We start from the raw sequence: 21871 nt of genomic DNA, 5'->3' as shown, positions 1-21871 counted from the left end.
ACGGTGTAGGTATAGTATATTGAATATAAAACATGAGTCCTTATTGAATACATTTTATTATTAAATCATTATCAGTAGTGACCTTCGAACCCACACTTCACTAAAACATTTGTACAAGAAGCTATAAGCTTAACATTCACTCTCTCACACAATCTAGTCCTAGTTACTAACTGTAACTTAGTCATTAATTAAATTACAATTACTTACTAACCCCCCGATTATATTAGATATACCTAAAAAATAACTAAAAGTTAATTCTATACCTAATTGGTATTTGTATACAGTGTTTCTACAACACTGCACCCACACTTGAGTAAAATCAAACAATACTATTTTATGTAACAACATTGAAACATACTTAATTTTCACAAACATTTTTGTATCTCTTCATTTTGTTTGTAGTCATGCAAGATAATCTTCTTAAACTAATCAGTTACAATATACAAGTTAATTTAATTTGCCTTTCTTAATTTACTAATATTTAACATTACACAATAATGTTTGCTTTACATGATAGTCAAAGATTTCTGACAAACAAATTTAATAATAGTAATGATTCTTGTTTCAATGTGTTACATCAATTACAAATGTATTCCCTAGCCGATTTGCATAAAAAGTAAAACAACACAGTGAGAAACAATTAAATATGAAATAACAAAACCTGAACATTTTAACTAATATTGATTGCTACGACTATGCAAAGGCAAAATAAAGTAATAACAAAGTATTCACTTTGCACATGCATTGAAATAAACGCTCTTATTAAGAAGGACTGAAGGTTCATACTTATGTGCATTCTTTGACCTCATCTATAAGTATATCCTAAAACTTCAGGGGAACATGAACATTAGAAGCTATCTTATTTGAGTAACCTAATATCATACATCAGTTTCAAGCTCACTGTGACTCTCATACAACTTGATTTTCCGTCGACATTCCAAACTTATTTTTAATATTTTATTTATATTTAACCTTTGCATTGTCAATCTGTATACGATTTGGTGACATTACAACACTAGGCCCCAGTTTCTGAACGACCAATCAAAATAAAGGTTGTCACTTAATTGAGAATAGTGACTGGTTAATTTTTTTTTTTTTTGATCAAACAATCACATTTCTTTTGATAAAAGACCAGCAGCATAAAAGACATGGACCAGCCTTTTTGAAACCGGAGGGTGATAGTCCAATTTTGAGATGAGTCCCTTAGGATAAGGAATAAGGAAGATATCCTCGGTTTGTAGTGAATTTGATTACGGATAAGTCTTGATATAGTTAGCACGACACTGAACACTGAGGATTTTCCCGTCTCTGTTTGAGCACTGTAGTTCGCGACTACGGTGGGCGGAGGCTATAAGATCGCGGGGGCCGCGCGGTGACGAGTGTCGCTCGCCAGTAAGGATCACTTCTTGTCGCCGCCCGACACTGCGTTATTTGCGTTATTCGCGTTGCCACTGCCGTAGTTCTGCAATGGAAAATAATGTGTAAGTGCATTTACTGATGAGTTTGTATACTTCTAGTAGATAGATACAAATGCAAATAGTAACAGGATTATCGTTTAAAACTTGTATTACCTGATCAAAGTCTACAACCGTACATCTAAAAGCTGTTTGTTGTGTAACTGTATACATTTCAGCACCAAATAAATAAATGTGTCCATAAGGTTCTGCTATATGATAGTACATACCTGATAGTACTGCGCCCACGCTTGTGCATCGGGCGTGTTTCCTGCTTGGTTCCCTTGTTGGTACTGTAAAACAAAAGACGATGCATTATAATCTTCATCAGCTCTTCCGTAGTCATCATGGAAGCAAGACTCTATGCTCTGCGCTGTGTGGCATGATACATATCTCGAAGGCTGATGATTTAGGTACTGTAGAGTCAGCAAGAGCATCGATTTCGTAAATGTGTTGCTGAGTGTACTAGCTCGTAGCTAAGCTGTTACTGCATAAATGAGTCGATCACAGGTTAAGCTATGCTTGACATATTTGATCCGTAGATGGGTGATCTTTGTCGTAACGAGTTTCTACATCATTCATCCTGAGTTGAGTCTACTGGTGTGTAGTGGTCGTGCGTACCCCGGGCCAGGCCTGCTGCTGCTGCTGCTGCCACTGCTGCCACTGGTACCACTGCTGCGCGGAGTAGTTGGCGGGCCACTGCTGCTGCTGCTGCTGCGGCTGCTGCTTGCCGGCGCCCGCCTGCGCGCCCGCGCCCGCGCCCTGCTGCTGCTGCCAGTTGCCCCAGTTACCCCAGTTGCCCCAACCTTGTTGATAAACGAACATATTTATTAATTTACTTTATTAAACAGGTTTCCTTATTGGCTTATCATAGGTTATTTTTCTTAAATAATTCATTTTTCTGGCTATTAAGAGTCTGTAAATAAAACTTAAACAAGCAAGATAACACAGTGCAATGGATTCTCTGAATCCCACACTGGGATGCCCTGTTCTTCGTTGAATTTGTAAGATATTATTTTAACCTACAATTCCGTACCTGACAATCTACGCACAAACATTAGTTACAGCAGAACAAAGTAATACTTAGATACAGTAGCATACCTTGGTTCTGGTTCCAATTTCCCCAGCCTCCCCAACCGCCGGGCCACTGGTTCCAACCCTGTTGGTTCTGTTGATTTTGGTTCTGGTTCTGATTCTGACCATCCTGTTTAAATAGAACAAGGAGTTGAATATCCTAAAAGGATGTAGACGTTTTCTAGTCAGGAACTTATCATACTTTAATATTTTCATCAGTAGTTTTGATAATACGATAGAAATTCTTTAACCATCTTTAAAATTTATAAGCATCAGTGTCTTTTTTACAAGAAAAAAACTGAGTTGTAATTGAATTTAAATAAAAATAATACCAAGTCGAATCGCATCAAAGATAATGAAACGTATAGAAAGAGGGGGCTAATAACGTCGCTTGATGCTAAAAAGTGACCGACGTCGACGTAGGAAGTGACGTCACACAGGATTTGAACCCTCTTTATCATATTAACTTTCTCATTCCGATATATTTTGGAAGTCTATCCGCGGGAGTAATTGAGTTTCCTACATATTTAGTTAAATAGTGTATTTAGTAGGATGTATGTGGCGCGTGTGTTACCTTCATGTTGTTGGGGCCGGGCCGCTGCTGCGCGGGCTGCTGCGCGCGCGGCGGCTGCAGCGCCCCGCGCCCGCCGCGCTGCCACGAACCCGCGCCGTTGTTGTTGCCTGACACACATTACTACTTAATACGTACATAGATACAATACTCTTTATTGTACACCATAAGGAAAAACAAATTAGGGCAATACAAACAAATATAATGAGTACAAAAGGAGGTCTTATAGCTAAAAAGCAATCTCTTCCAAACAACAGACTGTTGATTCAAGAACAAGCCTGTGTAGTGTACTCCACACTTCGCCTTGCCGTGGCAGATATAAAAAGTTCCAATTAATTTTTCAAGTGATTTACTGGAGAAAAATACATTGTACATGCATTGATTCCCGTATTTTCACCACGCATCATGAAAGTGGCACTATACATATTAACACTTAGTCTCATGACGCTTTTTAATCTTTTATTGCTTCTAGGCATAGGGGTTTCTTTAAACCACTTTCGAATTAAGGAATTTAATCCTTGTGTCACAAGGGATTTTACAAAAATTCAAGATCGAACTCGCAAAAAGTCACGCTTTGATAGATAGAGGTTCTATTGCTATTTAAATTCCCCAGTCTTAGAAAAGAATAGAATATTAATCAGCAGGGCTTTTTTTGATAGAATAATATTGAGAAGAGGTGGGAATGTAATCTGCAATGATACAAGCAGTAGTTACCAGGTTGGTGCGGCCTTTTGTCCATACGGTCGTTGGGCCGGTGCGGCCTCTCGCGACTGAAGCGGTCAGGCGGTCCGCCGCGGCCTCCGCGGGCCCCGCGCGCCCCTCCGCGACCGAAGTCGCCACTGCAGGGCAAATACATGACATGGTAATACATGTTTTGAATACAATATCATGTACCAGAAAGTTTATTTTTCGATAGTATGGTCTACGTTTTCTTATATTAAATTAAAAAAAATGAATATGGTTGTGTTGTCTGTTGTGAATCAGCTGAAATAAAAATTGTAACATGTTGCGTAGCGTGCGTACCGCGTGGTGGGCGGTTGCGGCCAGGGCCGGTCGAAGCGGTTGGGCGGCGGCGGCAGGCGCGCGTCGCGCGGGCCCCAGCGCGAGCCGCGCGCGGCGCCCCAGCGGCCGGAGCCCCAGCGCTCGTCGCGCTCCTTGGGGAAGTCGCGGCGGCGCTCGGCGCGCTCGAGGCGCTCGGGCCCCTTGCGGCGCTCGGCGGAGCGGCGGCGCTTGGCGGGCGGCTCGGGCGCGCGGCGCGCCTGGTCGCGGCAGACGCCGGCGGCGCGCGCCTCGCGGTGCAGCGCGTCCACGGCCAGGCGCGCGGCGTCCTCGCCCAGCTCGGGGTAGCGCACCTCGTCCAGCCACGAGCAGCGCGCCGGCAGCGTGATGTTGGCTGCAACAGAGGCGCGTGAGGGCGGGCGGGGGGCGGGCGGGGCCGCGCGGCCGCGGCGGGTACGCACCTTTCATGTCCACGACGGCTCCGTCGGGCACTTCCTTGCCGTCGAGCTCCTCGCGCCGTTTCTGCCGGTCGCGATAGGTCTCGTCGTCGGTCACGATCACGACCGCGATCCGCCGGTAACCGTCGAATTCCCTCAACTTGCGTCGCTGGGCCGACGGGTATACGTTCGTCTGTTTTTACCCAAAGCGATATCGAAACCGCGGTCGCGAATTACGTCGATCGCCGTCGTCGAGTCCCAGCGTAGATTATGATGTGGAGCAAAACATTCTCATTATAGACAGTGACGATATCCAGCGGTGGCTTTTACTGTATTAATGTTTTGTGGCAGATCGACACCTAGAACAAGCTCAATAGAGATCCCATTCGCGGTTATTCATGTGGCCGTGTGGCATACCGCGCACCGCTCCCGCGCACTCACCTGCGCCGCGCTACTACTACTACATACGGGATCGCGGAAGCGGTGTCGTGATACATAGCCTTACTCTACACTTATATATAGCACGTACCTTATGAAGATGCGTAGATATATAGATGACATACGAAGCTAGATAGACGCTATATAATTTGACAAACATGTATATGTGGAATGATCGGTGTAAGTAAGAGAAAAGATAGAGACTCGGCCAAACAGTCAAGGGGGTTCGTGATCAATCTCGATTGTTCCTGAATTAAGTGTGGCTGCCAAATGAACAAGTTAGTTATTAGGGAAGTGTTGCTCACCTGGTCGAGTATAAAATTCCTTTTGCGTCCCTTGGCGATTTCCAACAACTTTAGCACGCATTTAGCGCATTTGGACACCATAGCGTCCCACCTGCCGTCGTAGCTGGCGCGGAAGGGCTTACAGTCCACCTGGATTGACGTATGCACTAATACAGTTACAGAGCCGGGCCGGCGCGGAACACTTACGCTATCTTAAACTAAGTAATATGTTGTGTGATACCAGGGACTGTCCTTGCTGACCGGGACTCGGTACGTCGGTCCTCTTCACTCGGCGATCCACTGGTATCATATTAACTACACTGGTATTGTTGTAGACCGCTAAAGGTCACATAACATTGTTTTGTTATAATGTTTGGTTTATAAATGTTGATCATATTGAACCCTGTTGAAAATACAGACGAACATTAGTATCAATGTTTACAGTTGTTTGGTTGGTTTTCTCGCTTTTTTTGTGCTCATACCTCATTCACAGCTGAAAGTAAAACATCATTAGTTCGTGTCGAGTCGAGTGTTGTGTGTGAGGCAGTGTGCGAAAGAAACAAATATATGTGAGTAATTATAGAAAAACAACATTTTTACTCCACACTTTCAATTATTGCAGAAGGACGTCTCACTTTGTTTGGGCGATGCATGAAATATTGGATAAAATATGTTAGAAGCTTCGCAAGCATGATTGGCCTAGATTTTAAGTATTGAAATAAAAGATTATAATGAATAATGATACAGTCAAAACAATAGCTCTCTGATCTTGAACACTTACCTTGCTGTGAATAACACATATATCTCAACTTACCTCATTATAGAGACGTAACATTATTTACTTTTTTTTAAGCTGCTTTATTTCTAACTATTATTTGTCAAAATCATGCGCGTTTAGTTTAACAAACACATTTTGAAGCAAAGAAAATAAATTAATGAAAAAAATATTATCATGAGACCGAACACCGCAACAACTGAAAGGGTATTTAACCATAATCTCATTAAATAAATAATAATTGTCAAACAATTAGTGTGTCATTGTTTAGTGTGTAAAAATCACGTCTATGAACAAGTGTATGTAAAAATTAGACCATCACGTACTTTCCACAATCGACTGTCGAACATTACGTGGTCGTCTTTTAATTTTTCAAAGGAGGAAACGCTATTTAGATTTCAATTTTTTCAGCAGACTGCAAGTAAAGCACTTTACTATTGGTTTTCGTGATCAACCAATACTAAAACGCCATAAGTTGAATAGTCTCGACATTCGGTACATAGAATATTGCGGAGTGTGTAGTGTGTCGTGTGCGGCAGTGTGGAGTGGTGCGTGTACCTTCATGCGGTCGAAGAGCGCGCCGGTGGAGATGATGTTGTAGCGCCGCTCGGGGTTGTCGGCCGCGTGCTGCTTGGCCCAGTACGTCTTGCCCGAGCCCGGCATGCCCACCATGAGGATCACCTGGACAAATTACAAGCTATATTACTCATCAAACCTTTGTTTATAAATTAAAGGCAGACTCAGACGGAGATGGCGTGATGACTTGGATTTGTTCTTACCGAACTGGTCACTCGCGGCTCATGAGAGAGACAAGTGGAAGAAGAGTGAGGAGGCCTTTGCCCAGCAGTGGGACATTCCAGGCTAGTAATAATAATAAATTACTTGGGCACGGGTCAGAGTCGTAAGTACGGTATTTTTCGGGTTATAAAATGGCGTCTGAAACTCATAAATAACATGAGTTTCTACTGGTATTATTCGTATTTGATTTAGTAGATTTCAAACTTTACGTCTCTATAATTATTAATACAAGTATCAAAATTGAAGTTTAACGCAGTGACACTTTACATCATTTATTGTTATTTTAAGGGTGCAATTACAAAATTACACAAATATGATTATAATAAATCAGTGTAATTTCGCTTGCGATCTCATATATTATAAAACATATGAGAGTAAATACGAAATATTGATATTCCTGCTCAGATAACCGATAGCACATAAGTGTTACCAGTGAGAAGTAACTTCGCAGGGTATTTTAGGTTCCTATTTGTTTGATTAAATGCAATGTTATATCAAATGTAAACGAATCGAAATTATCAAATTTATGGGATTTACATTCCTTTTCAGAAAGAGATGTGATTTTTAATTATCACATCAATGCATAAGGAGTTATTTTAGCGTTAGAACTAGGAGAAGTATAATTTAAATTTATTTAACACGAGTTTGGTCGAAAAGTAACATTTTTGTTGAGAAGGATCACGGAAACTGGGTCGAATGAGTTCTTCATTCGTAACCTCGGCCTTTGCATTTCATAACCATTTATTATTTCCAAGAATTACACTGTGTCAAATCGGTCTAGAAACTGTTTGACTGAAATTATCGCCCGCTCTTAATTACGGACGCGGTTAACACTAACTAAATTTTCGTAAAGGATGTCGAATGAGTTTGGGCTAACCTAACCACCACATTGGGTGTAAAATAACTAAAAGACCCTTGCGGCAGGTCGTCAAGGAGATGGCAAGACGAGCTTGAGTCCTGCTGCCGACAGTAGCGACTTATAGCCGAAGGTTAGTCAACAAAAATACCGCAAATATAAAAATCCTCGGGACAGACTCACATTTGAATTACTTCGTAGTCGCTGTCACGCATTAATGAACGACTGTTACAAAAATTTCAAAAGCAAGATTGAGAATGATATTCCTAAGAATCCTAAAACTTTCTGGAGGTTCATAAAAGATAAGCGCCGAGGTGAATCTAGTATACCTGCTGAAATGTCTATGAATGATAGGGTAGTTAGTGGTGGTCCTGAAATTGCTAATCTTTTTGCGGATCAATTTGTATCAGTTTATAGTCGTGTACCTACCAATTTCTCAAATAACAATTGTCCCAATGATTTCTCAGGGATTGACTCAATTATAGGTTCAATTAAGTTTACAGAGAACCAAGTTTTTAATAAGCTCAAACGTATAGATATTTTGAAGGGGCCAGGTCCTGACTCGATACCCCCCTTATTCATAAAACGTTGCTGCCGTGAACTGGCTCTACCATTGCACTTTATTTTTAATTCTTCCCTAGATGACGGTATCTTCCCTGATGTATGGAAAAGAGCGAAAATAGTCCCGGTTTTGAAAAAAGGTGATCCAGCTAATGTTAAAAATTATCGTCCTATCTCAATTTTATCCTGTTTTCCCAAGATCTTTGAAGCGCTGATCTGTCCTATCATTACTCACCACATTGATAAAATTATTTCACCAAGTCAACATGGATTTAAAGCTGGTCGCTGCGTAGAAACTAATCTCGTCGAGTTTGTATCTGAAGTGACCTTAGCTCTTGACAAGGCGTTGGAAGTAGACGCTGTGTACACGGATTTCAGCAGTGCGTTTGACAAGGTAGACCATTCTCTGCTACTATCGAAGTTACGGTATAACGGTATACATGGATCATTGTTGAAATGGTTTTCGTCCTATTTGTCTCGAAGGTCACAAATTCTTGCCGTTAATGGCTATGAATCCTACTCATACTCTGCTGACTCAGGAGTTCCCCAGGGTTCTCACCTCGCACCAGTTCTGTTTTCGCTTTTTATTAATGATATCACACATCATATCCGTCACTGTAAATACCTAATGTTTGCTGATGATCTTAAAATATTTAAAACTATATCTTCCAAAGAGGATACTGCTTTGATTCAAGATGACATAGACAGAATTGATAATTGGTGCAGGATAAATCATATGCAACTTAATGTCAAGAAATGTAGTCATATCAGATTCACCAGGAAGAAACAGTCTGATTTCGTCTCGTACAACGTAAAAGGTGTAGTGTTGAACACCGTTACTGAGGTACGCGATCTGGGTGTGATCATGGACAGTCATTTGAACTTTAGGAGCCAAATAGATAGTATCGTAACGAAATCGGCACGTCAGCTTGGATTCCTTAAGAGGAGTTCTAGAGGGTTTAATTTGATTAGAACAAAAATTGTACTATATAATGCCTTAGTCCGCAGCCACTTAGAATTTGCTAGCGTAGTGTGGAATCCGCTCTACGCGGTGCAGTCACAAAGAGTGGAAAGCATTCAAAGGGCCTTCACAAAGCACTTAGCCTACACATCTGGCAAAATATCACCTCGTTGTCCTTATGAACAACGTCTTCAGTGTTATGAAATGGTCTCTCTACGCGACCGTCGACTGATGCACGACCTCATGTTCTTCTACAAATTGTTGAACAATAAATTAGATTGTATTAAACTCATAGAAAATGTTGGACTAAAAGTACCATACAATATTCCTAGACATCCCATTACCAACCTATTCCATACTCCAATAACTAGAACCAACATAGGAGTAAACTCGCCACTGGTCAGGCTTAGCAGAGAGATGAATGCATTAATTAAATCCCTACCCGATCTTGATATTTACCAAGTTTCCTATAACATCTTTAAGGCCCGATTATTGGAGTCCCAAGAGTCACAGCAAAATGTTAATTGTGTTTAGTAGTACATAGATTTATATTATATTGTATTTTATTAAGTTATCTATCTTTAAGTTCAACTCTGATCTCAGTAGGTTATTATTATTAGTTTTCCTGTTCTCCTGTTGCAAAGATAAAATACTGTTTTTGTTTTATAAGTATGTTTTAAGTTTATTGCTCTATTGTATTTTTAACTTCAAGCTCATGTAACCTAGTTAATTTAGTTTTAGTTTTGGATTATTCTTAGCACTTATCACTTCTTTTGTGAATGCTGGTTAACCAGTAATTGGCGACTGTGTAAGTCTTAGACATAATTATCAAAATACATAAGCATTACTGTACACAGAAGCTGTTGGTAAACCTATATATAAATAAATAAATAAACAATGTTAGTTATAAGAGCGGTATTTTCGCCAGTAAACTGTTTTACAGTTTGGCTATTTTTGTACAATGTTTATATTTGTATATAATAATAATAATAATGTGTGTCGTTACCTCGCACTGTCCGACGGTGTCGGGTCGCTTGGGCCCGGCCACGAGCGCGGCGTATCGCAGCAGCTGGTAGCCCGACAGTAACTCTATTTCCGGACCGTCCAACTCCTCCTCCACCGTGTATCTGGTAACAAACAATTGGACATATACCATTTGAGTATTTTACAGGACTTTGTAAATAATAAGCCAAGCTTGTTTTATTACGACACAGGGTTACAACCTGCCAACGTACTTTCTGAATTAACGCTTTCGACAAAGAAAATGCTATATTCTAATACTATATTTCACAGCTATGTTAAGAACTGACGTCTTATACTTTTTTACGAATGGAATGGGGCTAAATTACATTAAAATAAGTAAGTAAGTTCACAAAAAATGTAATTTCGCTTGCGATCTCATACATTACAAAATATACGAGAGTAAATACGAAAGTTTTGATATACCTGCTCAGATAACCAATAACACATAGTGTTACTAATTGAAAAAATCTTTACAGGACTCGACCTCGCACGATCTCAGCCCACTGATCGACAAAGCCCTCGCTTCTCAGAACTAAATGGCTATATTGTATTAGCTTAATGTTTCCCCACAGCTTAGAAAAAGCGTCTGTGTGTGTGTAATATGTATGTTGACTAACTTACCTAATAACGAATTTGATTCTCTTGTCTAATACATGCCCTTTCAGGACTTCCTCTTCCGTCACTTCGGGGATTTCGCCTTCTACGAACAAGAGAAATAAATATAAGGTTATTTTATAACTTGATTTATAAAGTTAAAATTTAGTCAATAACATTATTTCGTGCGTTGTTTTGGGTTTATATTTCAGAGCATATTTATGATGTATTCTTACCGCTTTTAATAAAGAAATAAATCAGTGTAATTCCGCTTGCGATCTCATATATCATAAAACATACGAGAGTAAATACGAAATATTGATATTCCTGCTCAGATACTGATATCACATAGGTGTTACCAGTGACATATTACTTCACAGGTTATCGTATTCCTCACAACAACAATACTTTTTCATTTTTGACAAATTATACTCACATAACTTGTAAATTTAATTATTTTTAATTGTAAGAGCTTTGACCATTGTTAGACAAGACACAAGTTTATTGCCGATACTAAGTAATCAAAGAATTTAAGAAGTTGATGTCCATTTATGATGAAATGCTGCCTTAAGTTTACTCACCATTGCAAGCTTCTTCCTTGATTTCTGGTTCTTCAGTATTATCTTCAGTCAGTTCCGTCTCCATTTGCTCAGGAGCAGCTTCTACTTTTGGCTGTTCATCGGTTTTCTCGCCGTTTTCCTGTATAAGTATATTGTTGATATTAGTGATACGAATATTTTTTGCTTGTGAAAGATAGAATTCAGCTAACAAAATGGCGTATAATATTTTCCGCAAAAACTTGTTTACGATAAGTGTCAAACTAAACCTTAACAACAACAGTATACAAACGCATCAGCTCAGCAAAGCGTCAATCCACGCAAAGGAACACATTTCTAATTAATTGGTGTTTGGTACTAAGACGTTTCACACGACTAATCGAATTAAATGTCATTATGCATTTGTGTGTTTTCTATTGATAAAAACAATAATAGAAATGCCTCTTTCGAGGGGTATTACACTCAAGGCCTTCAGGACTAGACAACCTCATTTTAAATACTAACCTTAGGCTCTTTGTCTTTCTCTGGTTCATCCTTAATGTCCTCGCTCTCCTTTTCCTTGTCACCATCCTCCTGAGCCTCAGCCTTCTCACCATCTTCCTGCTCTGTCACCTCCTCGCCTCTGTCTCTCTTCTCTTGATCTTCTTTTTCTTTCTTTTCACGCTCCTGCCTTTCGCGTTCCTGATAATTTTAATTATAATTAATATTATTTTTAGAGCTATTCCAAACAGAATTGTGATTTTAATTTAAGTTATTGTTAGTATAAATATGGCGTCAATTCTTTTGTTATGTGGGTACCTACAAATATACTCTAAAAACAATAATGATGAAGTGCATGGGCACGGCATATGGATTAATGACTGCTGCTCAGTCAAATAAACGAGCTTGTAAGTCTAGGTTGTTGTTTCTTCTTCCACGACCCTTAGATATAACATCTTCCTTGATCGCAGCTACTATTATAGGTTAATAAATAATAATATCTCTGCTTCAAACCCCACCTTATCATTAAAGGCTGTCGAATCATTGGTGATATGCCCAACTAAGGCCCCGGATATATTACTAAAATGTAACTGTGTTTTTACAAAATTTACCTCTTTCTTCTTCTTCTGCCGTTCTTCCCTCTCCTTCTTTTCTTTCTCCCTTCGGTCGCGCTCCCTCTGCGCGGCTTCCTCCTTCTGCTTCTGCAGCTCTGCTTCTATCTTCCTCTTCTCCTCTAAAACTTGTTCCACTGGAACTTCCATACGCTTACGTACAGTCTTTGTTTTAGTGAGCATGGTGTATCTGTTGAAATAGAAAAATAAACAAATTTTATATTTGATACAATATTTTTGTGCTTTTAATTAGCAAGCACAATTTAGATGGTAGCAACTGGCTTTCCGTGGCTTGAATAATACAGAAAACAATAAATATCTTTTACTAAACCTTAATAAATGTTTTCTTATTAAATAATTAACTCCTTTTCGATATCTCATAATTAATTACTTCAAAGACTGTGAAGTAATTGATTGTTCGTTTGCAAAAAATCCTTTCAAGTAATAATCGTAAAAATGTTGTTATGTATGTTATTCCGTTAGAGAACTCATGTATTACAGAATACACGATTATAAACGACGGAATCGCAACTGTACCCTGCTTTGAAACTCGTATCACAATTAGTATGATACGGGTTGATCTACAGGAATAAATGTATTGGCAAACATGCAAAATCCGTCCCGAGTGCGGGGCTCGAACCCGCCGACGTGCACTAATAGCGAGGGTGCGTTCCCCTTTGCTAAACGGGACATCGAAATCCTGTTCAAATTCAACTTCCCTACCCCTGTTACGATCGAAACAATAGTACGTACTCTACATACGACAATTTGCATATGTGTGTATTTGAAGAACATGCGGATGACAGATGTTGAAAATGTTTATTTTTAAACGGCTTTATTCCCGACGTTTCAACCCCATTGTTAGTGTCAAGGTTACAGGTTCATTGACCTGACCTTGAACTGAAAATGTTACTTACGACATAAGAGCGTTACACACATAGTTCAAAGTTAATGTATTATGTATGTCATTGCTTGCATTAATGAGTGTAAAGGAAAACTAATGCACATCATTAAATAAAGGCATGTAGTATTAACTTATATTACCTGCCGATAGTACATTTTATAGTAATGGTAGTAGCCTTTTTACGAAACTTCCATATTTTCTACATATAATTTTGACCATTGTGCCAACACATAGTAAGGCAATAACGTATTTAGATAATATTCTCATAAGCAATTTACGTAACGTTTTAGTATATAATGATTTTTGATACACTAAAATATAGAACATAATCTGACAGACATAATCAAAGGTGAGACTCACTACATCTTTTGTATTTTTTTACAAGTAGCAAAACCTCCATACCCTGGATTATGCTAATCTTTATTATAATTATTTTATTGGAAAAGCGTGACTGAAGCTTACGAGAATGTCAATAAACATTTATGAAGTATATTACAATGTTGCAGTATCACGATATTTCATTCCTAACAGGGAATCACAACATGTCATGCTTTTTACAAATTGATGTCATAATTACCTCTCATAACCAAAGTTGACTTTATAGCAGGTGTTCTTGGTGAGTATGTGTGGGAACAGCGGCCGGCCGGTCAGTACGCTCTTGTCGAACTCGTACGCTGTGCCCAGCTCCTCGCCGTTTAACGTGTAGAATATCTTGCAGGGGCTCGATTCTAGGTCCTGGTTAAACAATCAATTTTATGATGAGGTTGGTATTCCCGAGAACGAGGAAATTATTGTGATGAAAACCTAGATAATAATTTTGATGCAATAGCTATTACGGTTATAAATCTGCAGTTGGGTGATAAATAATTTCCAGGGTATCAATAAACTTATTTGTCAAACATCGGATTCGTTTATGCGACTCTCTTACGACACTCTCTCGACTCTTACGACATTAACCGGCAAATGCTGGTCGTAAGTTCAATTCTTATCATACAAAGTACTTTACTAACCAAGTAAGCCCCGACAACATCCTTCTCCGAGAGCGGTTTTCCGTATTCCTTAAACTCGCTGTTGGAGACAGCGCGCCCTGAGCTTTCGTAGCCCCAGCTGAATTCACTTTCACCTGTCGCAATCACAACATTTATTATCTTACAATTTTTTATTCCAATTTTCGAGACTTAAAAAAGAGATATCTACGACACCTCACACAAACAGTCATCGAATTATTAACGAACTCGGTGGTAAAAGGTGAGATAAGAGGTTTCGCCTATTTATTATGTCATGCGCTTCGTCAGTTGCCAATTCAAAGATTTTAATTCTCGGCATTACGATTTCAAGCAAGAAATTATCACCTACTAAAAATATTGAAGCCAGCAAACCTGAGAATTGTTCAATAGTATTTTAGACCATATGGCCATATGACCATATGGCTTATACTCTATCACCTGATTTTACATTCAATTCACCACACGAGAAGTTCGTCGAAGTAAAAATTTCACTACTACTATTATAATAAGTCCACCCACAGGCGCCTCAGAGTGTTTTTATCTACATTGAGCGGTACCTACCTAAGTGTAAAGAGGAGTCTTCCGTAGACCAGCCTATTCTTAGTCCAGAACTGATGGGTTCCTTCTCCAAGCCTTCGCTAGGTGTCGCCACGTTACCGACTCGAACCTGTAAGTTAATGGACTCAGTTATATGCATACACTATTTTCGAACGCATACTTTTCGCACACATATGTTGTTTTCCCAAGTATGCAGAGATATTTTTATAGTATCTTTCGGGCATCCGACCACAATGTGTAAGCTCATGATTAAAGACTCCTGTTAAGTCCGAACCAAGTCGGGCTATCCCGATAAATATGCGATAAAACAGCTTTCAGTTAATAATGTAATGATAATGTCAGATGTAATTTAATATGTTGTCTCTGATTCTTTGTACATTACATTATAATAATTTTAGAACACATTTTAGAATAAAATTCTCAACAAAGCCCCTGTGTGTTGTGTCCCCGTGTACGCCTCCAAAAAGGGACGCATCTTACTCGTTAAAGGATCCCGCGTTAATTAGTACAAAATGCCAATACGTTACCTCGTAGCAGACTTTCCCTGTTTCCACGCCGTGGCTGGCGCGAGCGCCGGCCCACGCGTAGGCGAAGGCTCCCTCGCTCAGCGGCACTACGCTGTTCAGTTCCGGTACTTCTAGGTACTGGTTTAAGTCACTGTCGTCTATGAAAACAAATAATCAATTAGTTGATGTTGGACAGTTATTTTTTTCTCAATCAAATGTAAAATGTTATGCTGTAATATAATTAAATATGACCAAAAAGTTTGGTAATACTCTAATAAAGTAAATTTCTATTTTTATGTTTCATATGTTTAGCCAAAAAATGCGGAATTACTACTAAAGATATAAGCAATTTCAGTTATTATTGCAATTGAAATATTTTACATTTGAAATATTTTCTACTGCCAATATACTGCGTAAAACCTTTATACTTACACCATGAAAGTGTTATTTTATTATCATCAATCTCTGGCTCAGGAATCTTAATATCAATAAACTCCTTTCTGTCCTTATTAGATTGCGCCTCCTGATAAAAACAAAGGAAAAAACAACATGAACAATAATAATAATAACTTTTTTATCACAATACGTCTTACAATCCAAATGGCTAATCAAATCTGTATAGTTATCAGACCACAACTTAAACGGTTTGTCAGTTTTTATGACAAAGAAAAGCGGGCGCGTCGGGACACACCATTCAAATCCATAAATCATCAATCTACAATTCAGTTTCCGACTTTTCAAACATTTTTCTCATCAAATCGTACATCTGTCTACAAATACACTAACTACATGGCACGAAGGGCAGTACATGTGAAGATCATTCTACTTGGAGATGCCTAGTCTACAGCCTGCATGACATACCTCAGGCAATGAGAGCACTTCGTTAGTGACCTCTACAGTCCTGTAGAAGTTGCTCCAGCGCGCCTTCTTTTCCTGCTTTCGCTTCAATCGATTTAGCTTGATAGGGTCCTGTTTTAAAATACAGGAGATTAAAATATTTTTAATCCTGGTAATCTTACATTTGACATGTTTATGTCAATATTTGATTACACAATGTACTCTTTTTCTATTAATTCGGGGGCAGACTATTTTAATATTATGTTTAAAACAATTTGATTATTCAAAAGAATATCTAATCTTGCCCTATTGCCTACTGCTATCCATCCATGGACGAAAAATTCAATTTATATCAAATCTTATTGTGTGTGATTTCGTACTAGTTAATTTCTGATAAGGTAAATTCCCTGACACGACTTTTGTTTATAAAAATCACATAATTTCCTATATGTAAAACAACAGAAAACAAAAATGGAAAGACATGTGATGATACTACATTTATTGATTAGTTAATGGATTGTAAGAGTTTAGCTCCTTGTAATACATACATTGCTGACTTCCTCCATTCGTTTGGCGTCTTCCTCAGCCTGCTTTCTCTCCCTCTCGAGGCGTTCCTGTTCACGAACTTTTAGTCTTTCGTTTAGACTGTCCCATTCTTCTTCCTCGCGCTGCTCCTGATAGGAGAGTATTTTGTTACGAAACATTTCTCTATTTATTATAATAAGGTCATTTACATAAGCCTGCTAAAATGTCTATGATAAAACCATAGACAAGTAAAATAATAACCTGAACTTTTCAAGTTGTAGTTTCAGCAGTCTGTGAAACAAAATTGTATCAAAACCTTCTACGAAGTCTGAGAAAGTGTAACAGATTTGCAATAATAATACCTTTCTTAGTCATAACCTTATGGTAGCTACAAAAACATTATCCTTCCTTGAAAGAGACACAAAAACCATCCTATTTGTAAAACCGCAGTGCCAAATTATTGTACAAAAAATCTTATCAGAACTGGTCTTGCCATTTTTACATGATATTAAAGTTGCCATGGATATTGTGAACTAAATACCTCATCATCAAAGTTCCCTCTTTCATCTTGATCCATTCTCTCATCTTCATCTTTATCTTTGTCCTCATTTCCTTCCTCCATTTTCTCATCTTCAGGGGCTTCTGGAGCTGCTTCAACATCCTTCTTTGGCTCTTCAACTATTGGTGCTTCCTTCTCTAAGGCAGGTTCTTCAACATCTTGCTTAGTTTCTTCTGTGTTTGAACTTTCTTGGACTTCCATTGGTTCTAAAGATATATGAAAATTGATTAGAATTCTTCTTGTAATGATACAGACAATCAGTGTGTGTATCAATACTTTTAGTGAATCGTCTGTAGTAAATAAGCTTAACAATAATTATTCAAATTTAAAGTTTTACCAGCCATAACATATTTTGTTAGTTTAAGATGAAAAGTTTGTTACCTGGGTCAGCAACAGCTTCTACAGGAGCTGGTTTCCTGAAACAATCATGGTTATTTTTATTATAAAAATAATAGCTTTAAAGAGGAAAATTGAAATTGAGCAAAATTGAAGCGGAAATTGGTAGTAAAATATTTTTAAAATGTTGATAAAACATATTAATTACTCATTAATCGTCAGTTCTCCTTGTTAAATGTACTGACCGATTTCAGCCACAGCATGTAGTGTATATGCACTCTAAGTCTCCTTACTGTCATAGCCTGTAGGGAAGCAATCTGACAAGAACTAAGAGGGATCATGCTTGATCTCCCAGCTATCAAAACATTAAACAGACTGATAGGCGGTGCACACCCTTGGATTGAACTGAGGGCAATTGACCTACCATTAGTGTATCGACTGGTTTCGATTTTAATAGATGTTATTCAATATTATAAACTTACTCCTCGACTACTGGAGCTGGTTCTGGCTCAGGCTCTGGTTCCGGTTCCTTCGCCTTGGGCTGAGCCACAGGCTCCACCTTAGCAGGTTCTACTGGTGGTGCCGTATCAGACTCAGAGTCCTCCTGGCTCGGAGAATATTGTTCTGACGGCTTTGGTTCCTCTGGAATGGGTTCTGGTGGTGCTTCACGTGGTGGTGGCTGATGATAAAGAAGGGATTATTATCAATGTTACTAAGTCAAAAGCAATTAGAATATCCAATTTTAAAATCCCAGAAAAAGTGGATTCCTGAAGTAAAAGACACATTTGGCGCCAAAAATTAAGATTTACGAAAATACACAATACTTCATAGTTTTTAAACGATTGGCCCAATGCAAACACAATTATCAGATAATAAACTTACAGTTGCCTTAGCCGGTGTAGCGAGCAGGCGAGATGACGAGGACCTTCGTGTCGTTCGCGCTGCAGGTCGAGGCTTCTGCGCAGTGGCTGCGTCCGCATTCTCTGCAGGTGTGTCTAAGAGTGCCGTGTCAGACTCAGAGTCCTCCTGGCTCGGAGAATATGGCTCGGATGGCTTTGGTTCCTCCGGAATGGGCTCTGGTGGCTCTTCACGTGGTGGTGGCTGGTGGTAAAATAGGTACATCATCATTGTTACTAAATTGAAAAAGCAATTACATTACGGAATAATAAAAATAATTTTATTTTTTAGTATTTAATTATGCAGCAGTAAACGAAAAATACAATTTTGGCCCAAAATGATAATGTTCGGCATATAATAGCTGTGTGGAGTTGAATACTTTCTATTTCCTCTATCCCATAATATGCTAGTATCCAAAACTCTGTTAATAACTCTGTATAAGAATAATGCAAGATCTTACAAGAGGTCTATGACTTACACAGGTCATTAACTATAAAAAATACATAGACTGCTCAATACATTTCCAGGGTGCAACTTGATAAAATGTACTGATTTGTATATTTTTTGCGTTTACATTCTTGGTCCTATAGTAAAAGTTGTTCGTAATGATGAGTATAATGTCAGTTTTTAAGATCGTGCGTTTATTCTGTTAAACTTTGTATATTGCAATCCAGTAGCTAATGTAAACTTACAAATGAGTTGTGAAAGTACACAACACTTCAGACTGACACACAGTTCAAAGTTCTTTAGGGGTTTACCCTAAAACATTTCCCGGAGAATATACTCACAGTTGCCTTAGCAGGGGTAGCAAGAAGGCGAGATGACGAGGACCTCCTTGTCGTTCGCGGCGCAGGGACAGGCCTCCGTGGAGTGGAGCCCTCTGAATCCTCTGTAGATGTGTCTAAGATTGATGTGTCAGGTAACGCTGAAAACAAACAAATAACTTTAGTCACTTGTTCACTTCAAATTATGCTAAATTGAGTGACTATTATGATAATGTGCATATTTGTTAAAGCTGCAAAAAGTATGGTGTTAACAAACATACAATCACAAACTTTACCTTTTGAGCTGAAAGTTGTGAAATGTTCAAGACCAAGATATAAATATGACCAAACGTTGGCTTACTCAAATTGCATGAGTACAAATTCTTATTTAGAGAACAATTTGCAGCCATATTTCTGTAGTATTGTATACATATCAGCAAGGTCAAACATTTGCCTATTAACAATTTTGTATTGCTTGCTAAAGCTTTTTGTTATCAATGCCATACACCAATCAAAATATGAATAGGGGTGTGCTAAGTGTTTGCAAATATTTATTTATGTTTAAATATCCTGTGAACCCAATAATGCAAGTTAACAAGAATTTAGATGGTAAATATGTTTATTTTTGATTTTATATTGAAAACGAAGATTAAGAATCTGACTTGAAGATGCAAAAAATAAATACAGTAGGGAATAATTAAATTTTGAACAAAGTTGCACTAAACATAATTTATGTTTAGGGATTATCTTAGAAGATACCACTGTTTAAACATAACTCTGCAGTAAAATAATTATTGTATTTGTGTGGATTGATTAAAAAAATTCCTACCTTATCTCTGTTAGACCATAGCCATAGAGACAGTCGCAGGCAACAACTAGGGTTGTTTTTTTTTTTTTGGCAACTATAAAAGTATTAAATAAATTATAAAGTTGTTTTATTATCATCACATGAATACAAAGTTTCACAACAAAGAAAATACTAAGTAAATAAATAATTTATCTTATCTGAGGTAATGACTACCTAAAGAGGTTAAGTTTGTCAAATAATCATTAGTTTCATATTTAGTTGGTTTAAGAACATGTTAAATTAGAGCATTAAGCTATGAACTTATAAATCTAAGCCTAAAAGTAGTAGCATTACCAGAAAAATTAATACTGTAGATATTGTTTAGACATTACAAACAAACAAGTGATGTTGTTGTTATTGGATAATCAATTCAGATTTAGACTTAAGTAGCAAATGTAATAATATCCATTATGTAGGTATTGATTGAAAATATTTCAGCAAAATAACATGAAATTAACAATTATTGTATTTATATAAGAATTTATCTTGTCAAAACAACACCTGATTAAATAACCTAGAAAACGAAACAGATGAATATGTAACAGAAGGTGATAGATGGTTAAATACATTTGTGGTTAAAACATGCTATTTCATATTAGTAAAAAATTACACTCGTTTTTAAACTATAAACAATTGTTGTAAACAATATAGAATGTTTTAAAGGCCATGAGAAAATATTAGGTATAAATATTTAAAATGGGCCTTGCAAAAGTACCTACTTGTAAATTGTGCAATCAATATGAGTTTGAATTAATGTTAAATAAAGAATATATTTGTTTATAATCGTGCATTATAAGACTGACTAAAAATTTTAATGGTGACCACGTATAAATAAATAATTATATACTCGATTGATAAGAATTATTTTCCCTCCATTTCGAATCCAAATATTATGTGCCAGGGTTCCGCATGTTAAATATATGACGTCATATGAAAGCAACGGCTACACTCATCAAACGATTTTTCGCCAAAAAATGTTCAGGTATACACGTGCCTTGCCAAACAACATAGAATTTCTGTTGAAAGGACTGTTTGAACTACAGAATCGCATTGCAGGAGTGGTCATAGTAGTAAAACAAACAACATGTACCTTTTCCTGATATTGCTTCTAGCGCTTTCTTCAATCTTTCAACTAAAGCCGGCTTGTTCCCTTTGGTATCTAAACCGAGAGCGCCAAGCTCCGACCTTAGATCCACTACTTTCATCTTTGCAGGATCCATTTTATTTCGTTTTTAACTAGTTTCGTCCACTAATCACAATTTTCCAGTATCAACACAACAGTTACATCAAACATTACTCGCCAAAATTGTATTACGAGTACAAGAAAGCGCCAAGCCAAACCAAGATGGCTGCACTCAACAACACGCAAAGGAAGCGGAAAGAAACAGATAGTTGCCGCCGCGTCGGGTTCTAGTCTATAGTAGAAATAATCGACTAAAATGAAAAAAAAATATCTTTATTACTTCTTATGCTATTCATAGATGGTAATATCTTGTATTAATGACAGTTATTAAGCTTAAAAATATAAGCATCAATTATGATAAATAAAATACAAAATAGACTTTAAGTAGGTATTTGAAGTATACGACAACAGATTAACCTCGTAGCCCTTTTATTGTAGAAATGATAGTTCTTCATAAAATAAAATTAGGAATCTC

At 37.9% G+C, this 21871-nt stretch overlaps 1 protein-coding gene across 1 annotated transcript; it reads right to left on the bottom strand.

Annotated features, from left to right (window-relative positions):
• Positions 1-37: 37 nt before the first annotated feature.
• LOC113505054 (heterogeneous nuclear ribonucleoprotein U-like protein 1) lies at positions 38-21595 on the bottom strand. Its single transcript, XM_026887561.1, has 28 exons — positions 21304-21595; positions 19391-19527; positions 18588-18806; positions 18188-18384; positions 17751-17785; positions 17352-17575; positions 16834-16959; positions 16310-16417; positions 15881-15971; positions 15470-15606; positions 14946-15051; positions 14388-14500; positions 13955-14112; positions 12474-12663; positions 11887-12063; positions 11407-11524; positions 10853-10931; positions 10215-10335; positions 6591-6713; positions 5279-5407; positions 4560-4728; positions 4123-4492; positions 3814-3938; positions 3103-3209; positions 2556-2658; positions 2076-2260; positions 1685-1747; positions 38-1462 (listed from the first exon to the last, which is right to left on the bottom strand). The coding sequence occupies exons 1-28, from the start codon at positions 21431-21433 to the stop codon at positions 1400-1402; spliced, it is 3903 nt and encodes a 1300-aa protein (XP_026743362.1). The 5' UTR covers positions 21434-21595; the 3' UTR covers positions 38-1399.
• Between the last annotated feature and the right edge of the window lie 276 nt (positions 21596-21871).

Source organism: Trichoplusia ni, chromosome 24 (assembly GCF_003590095.1).
Source record: "Trichoplusia ni isolate ovarian cell line Hi5 chromosome 24, tn1, whole genome shotgun sequence".
NCBI lineage: Eukaryota > Metazoa > Arthropoda > Insecta > Lepidoptera > Noctuidae > Trichoplusia > Trichoplusia ni.
Note: the sequence above shows the minus strand (reverse complement) of the source record. Positions and strands in the feature narration are given on the sequence as shown.

Coding starts and splice junctions, on each gene's coding strand:
- LOC113505054 (XM_026887561.1), bottom strand. CDS start 21,433: ATGGATCCTGCAAAGATGAAAGTAGTGGATCTAAGGTCGGAGCTTGGC. Junction 16,418..16,833: donor GAATGGAGGAAGTCAGCAAT/GTATGTATTACA, acceptor ATTTTAAAACAG/GACCCTATCAAGCTAAATCG. Junction 12,664..13,954: donor GTCAACTTTGGTTATGAGAG/GTAATTATGACA, acceptor CTATTTCAACAG/ATACACCATGCTCACTAAAA.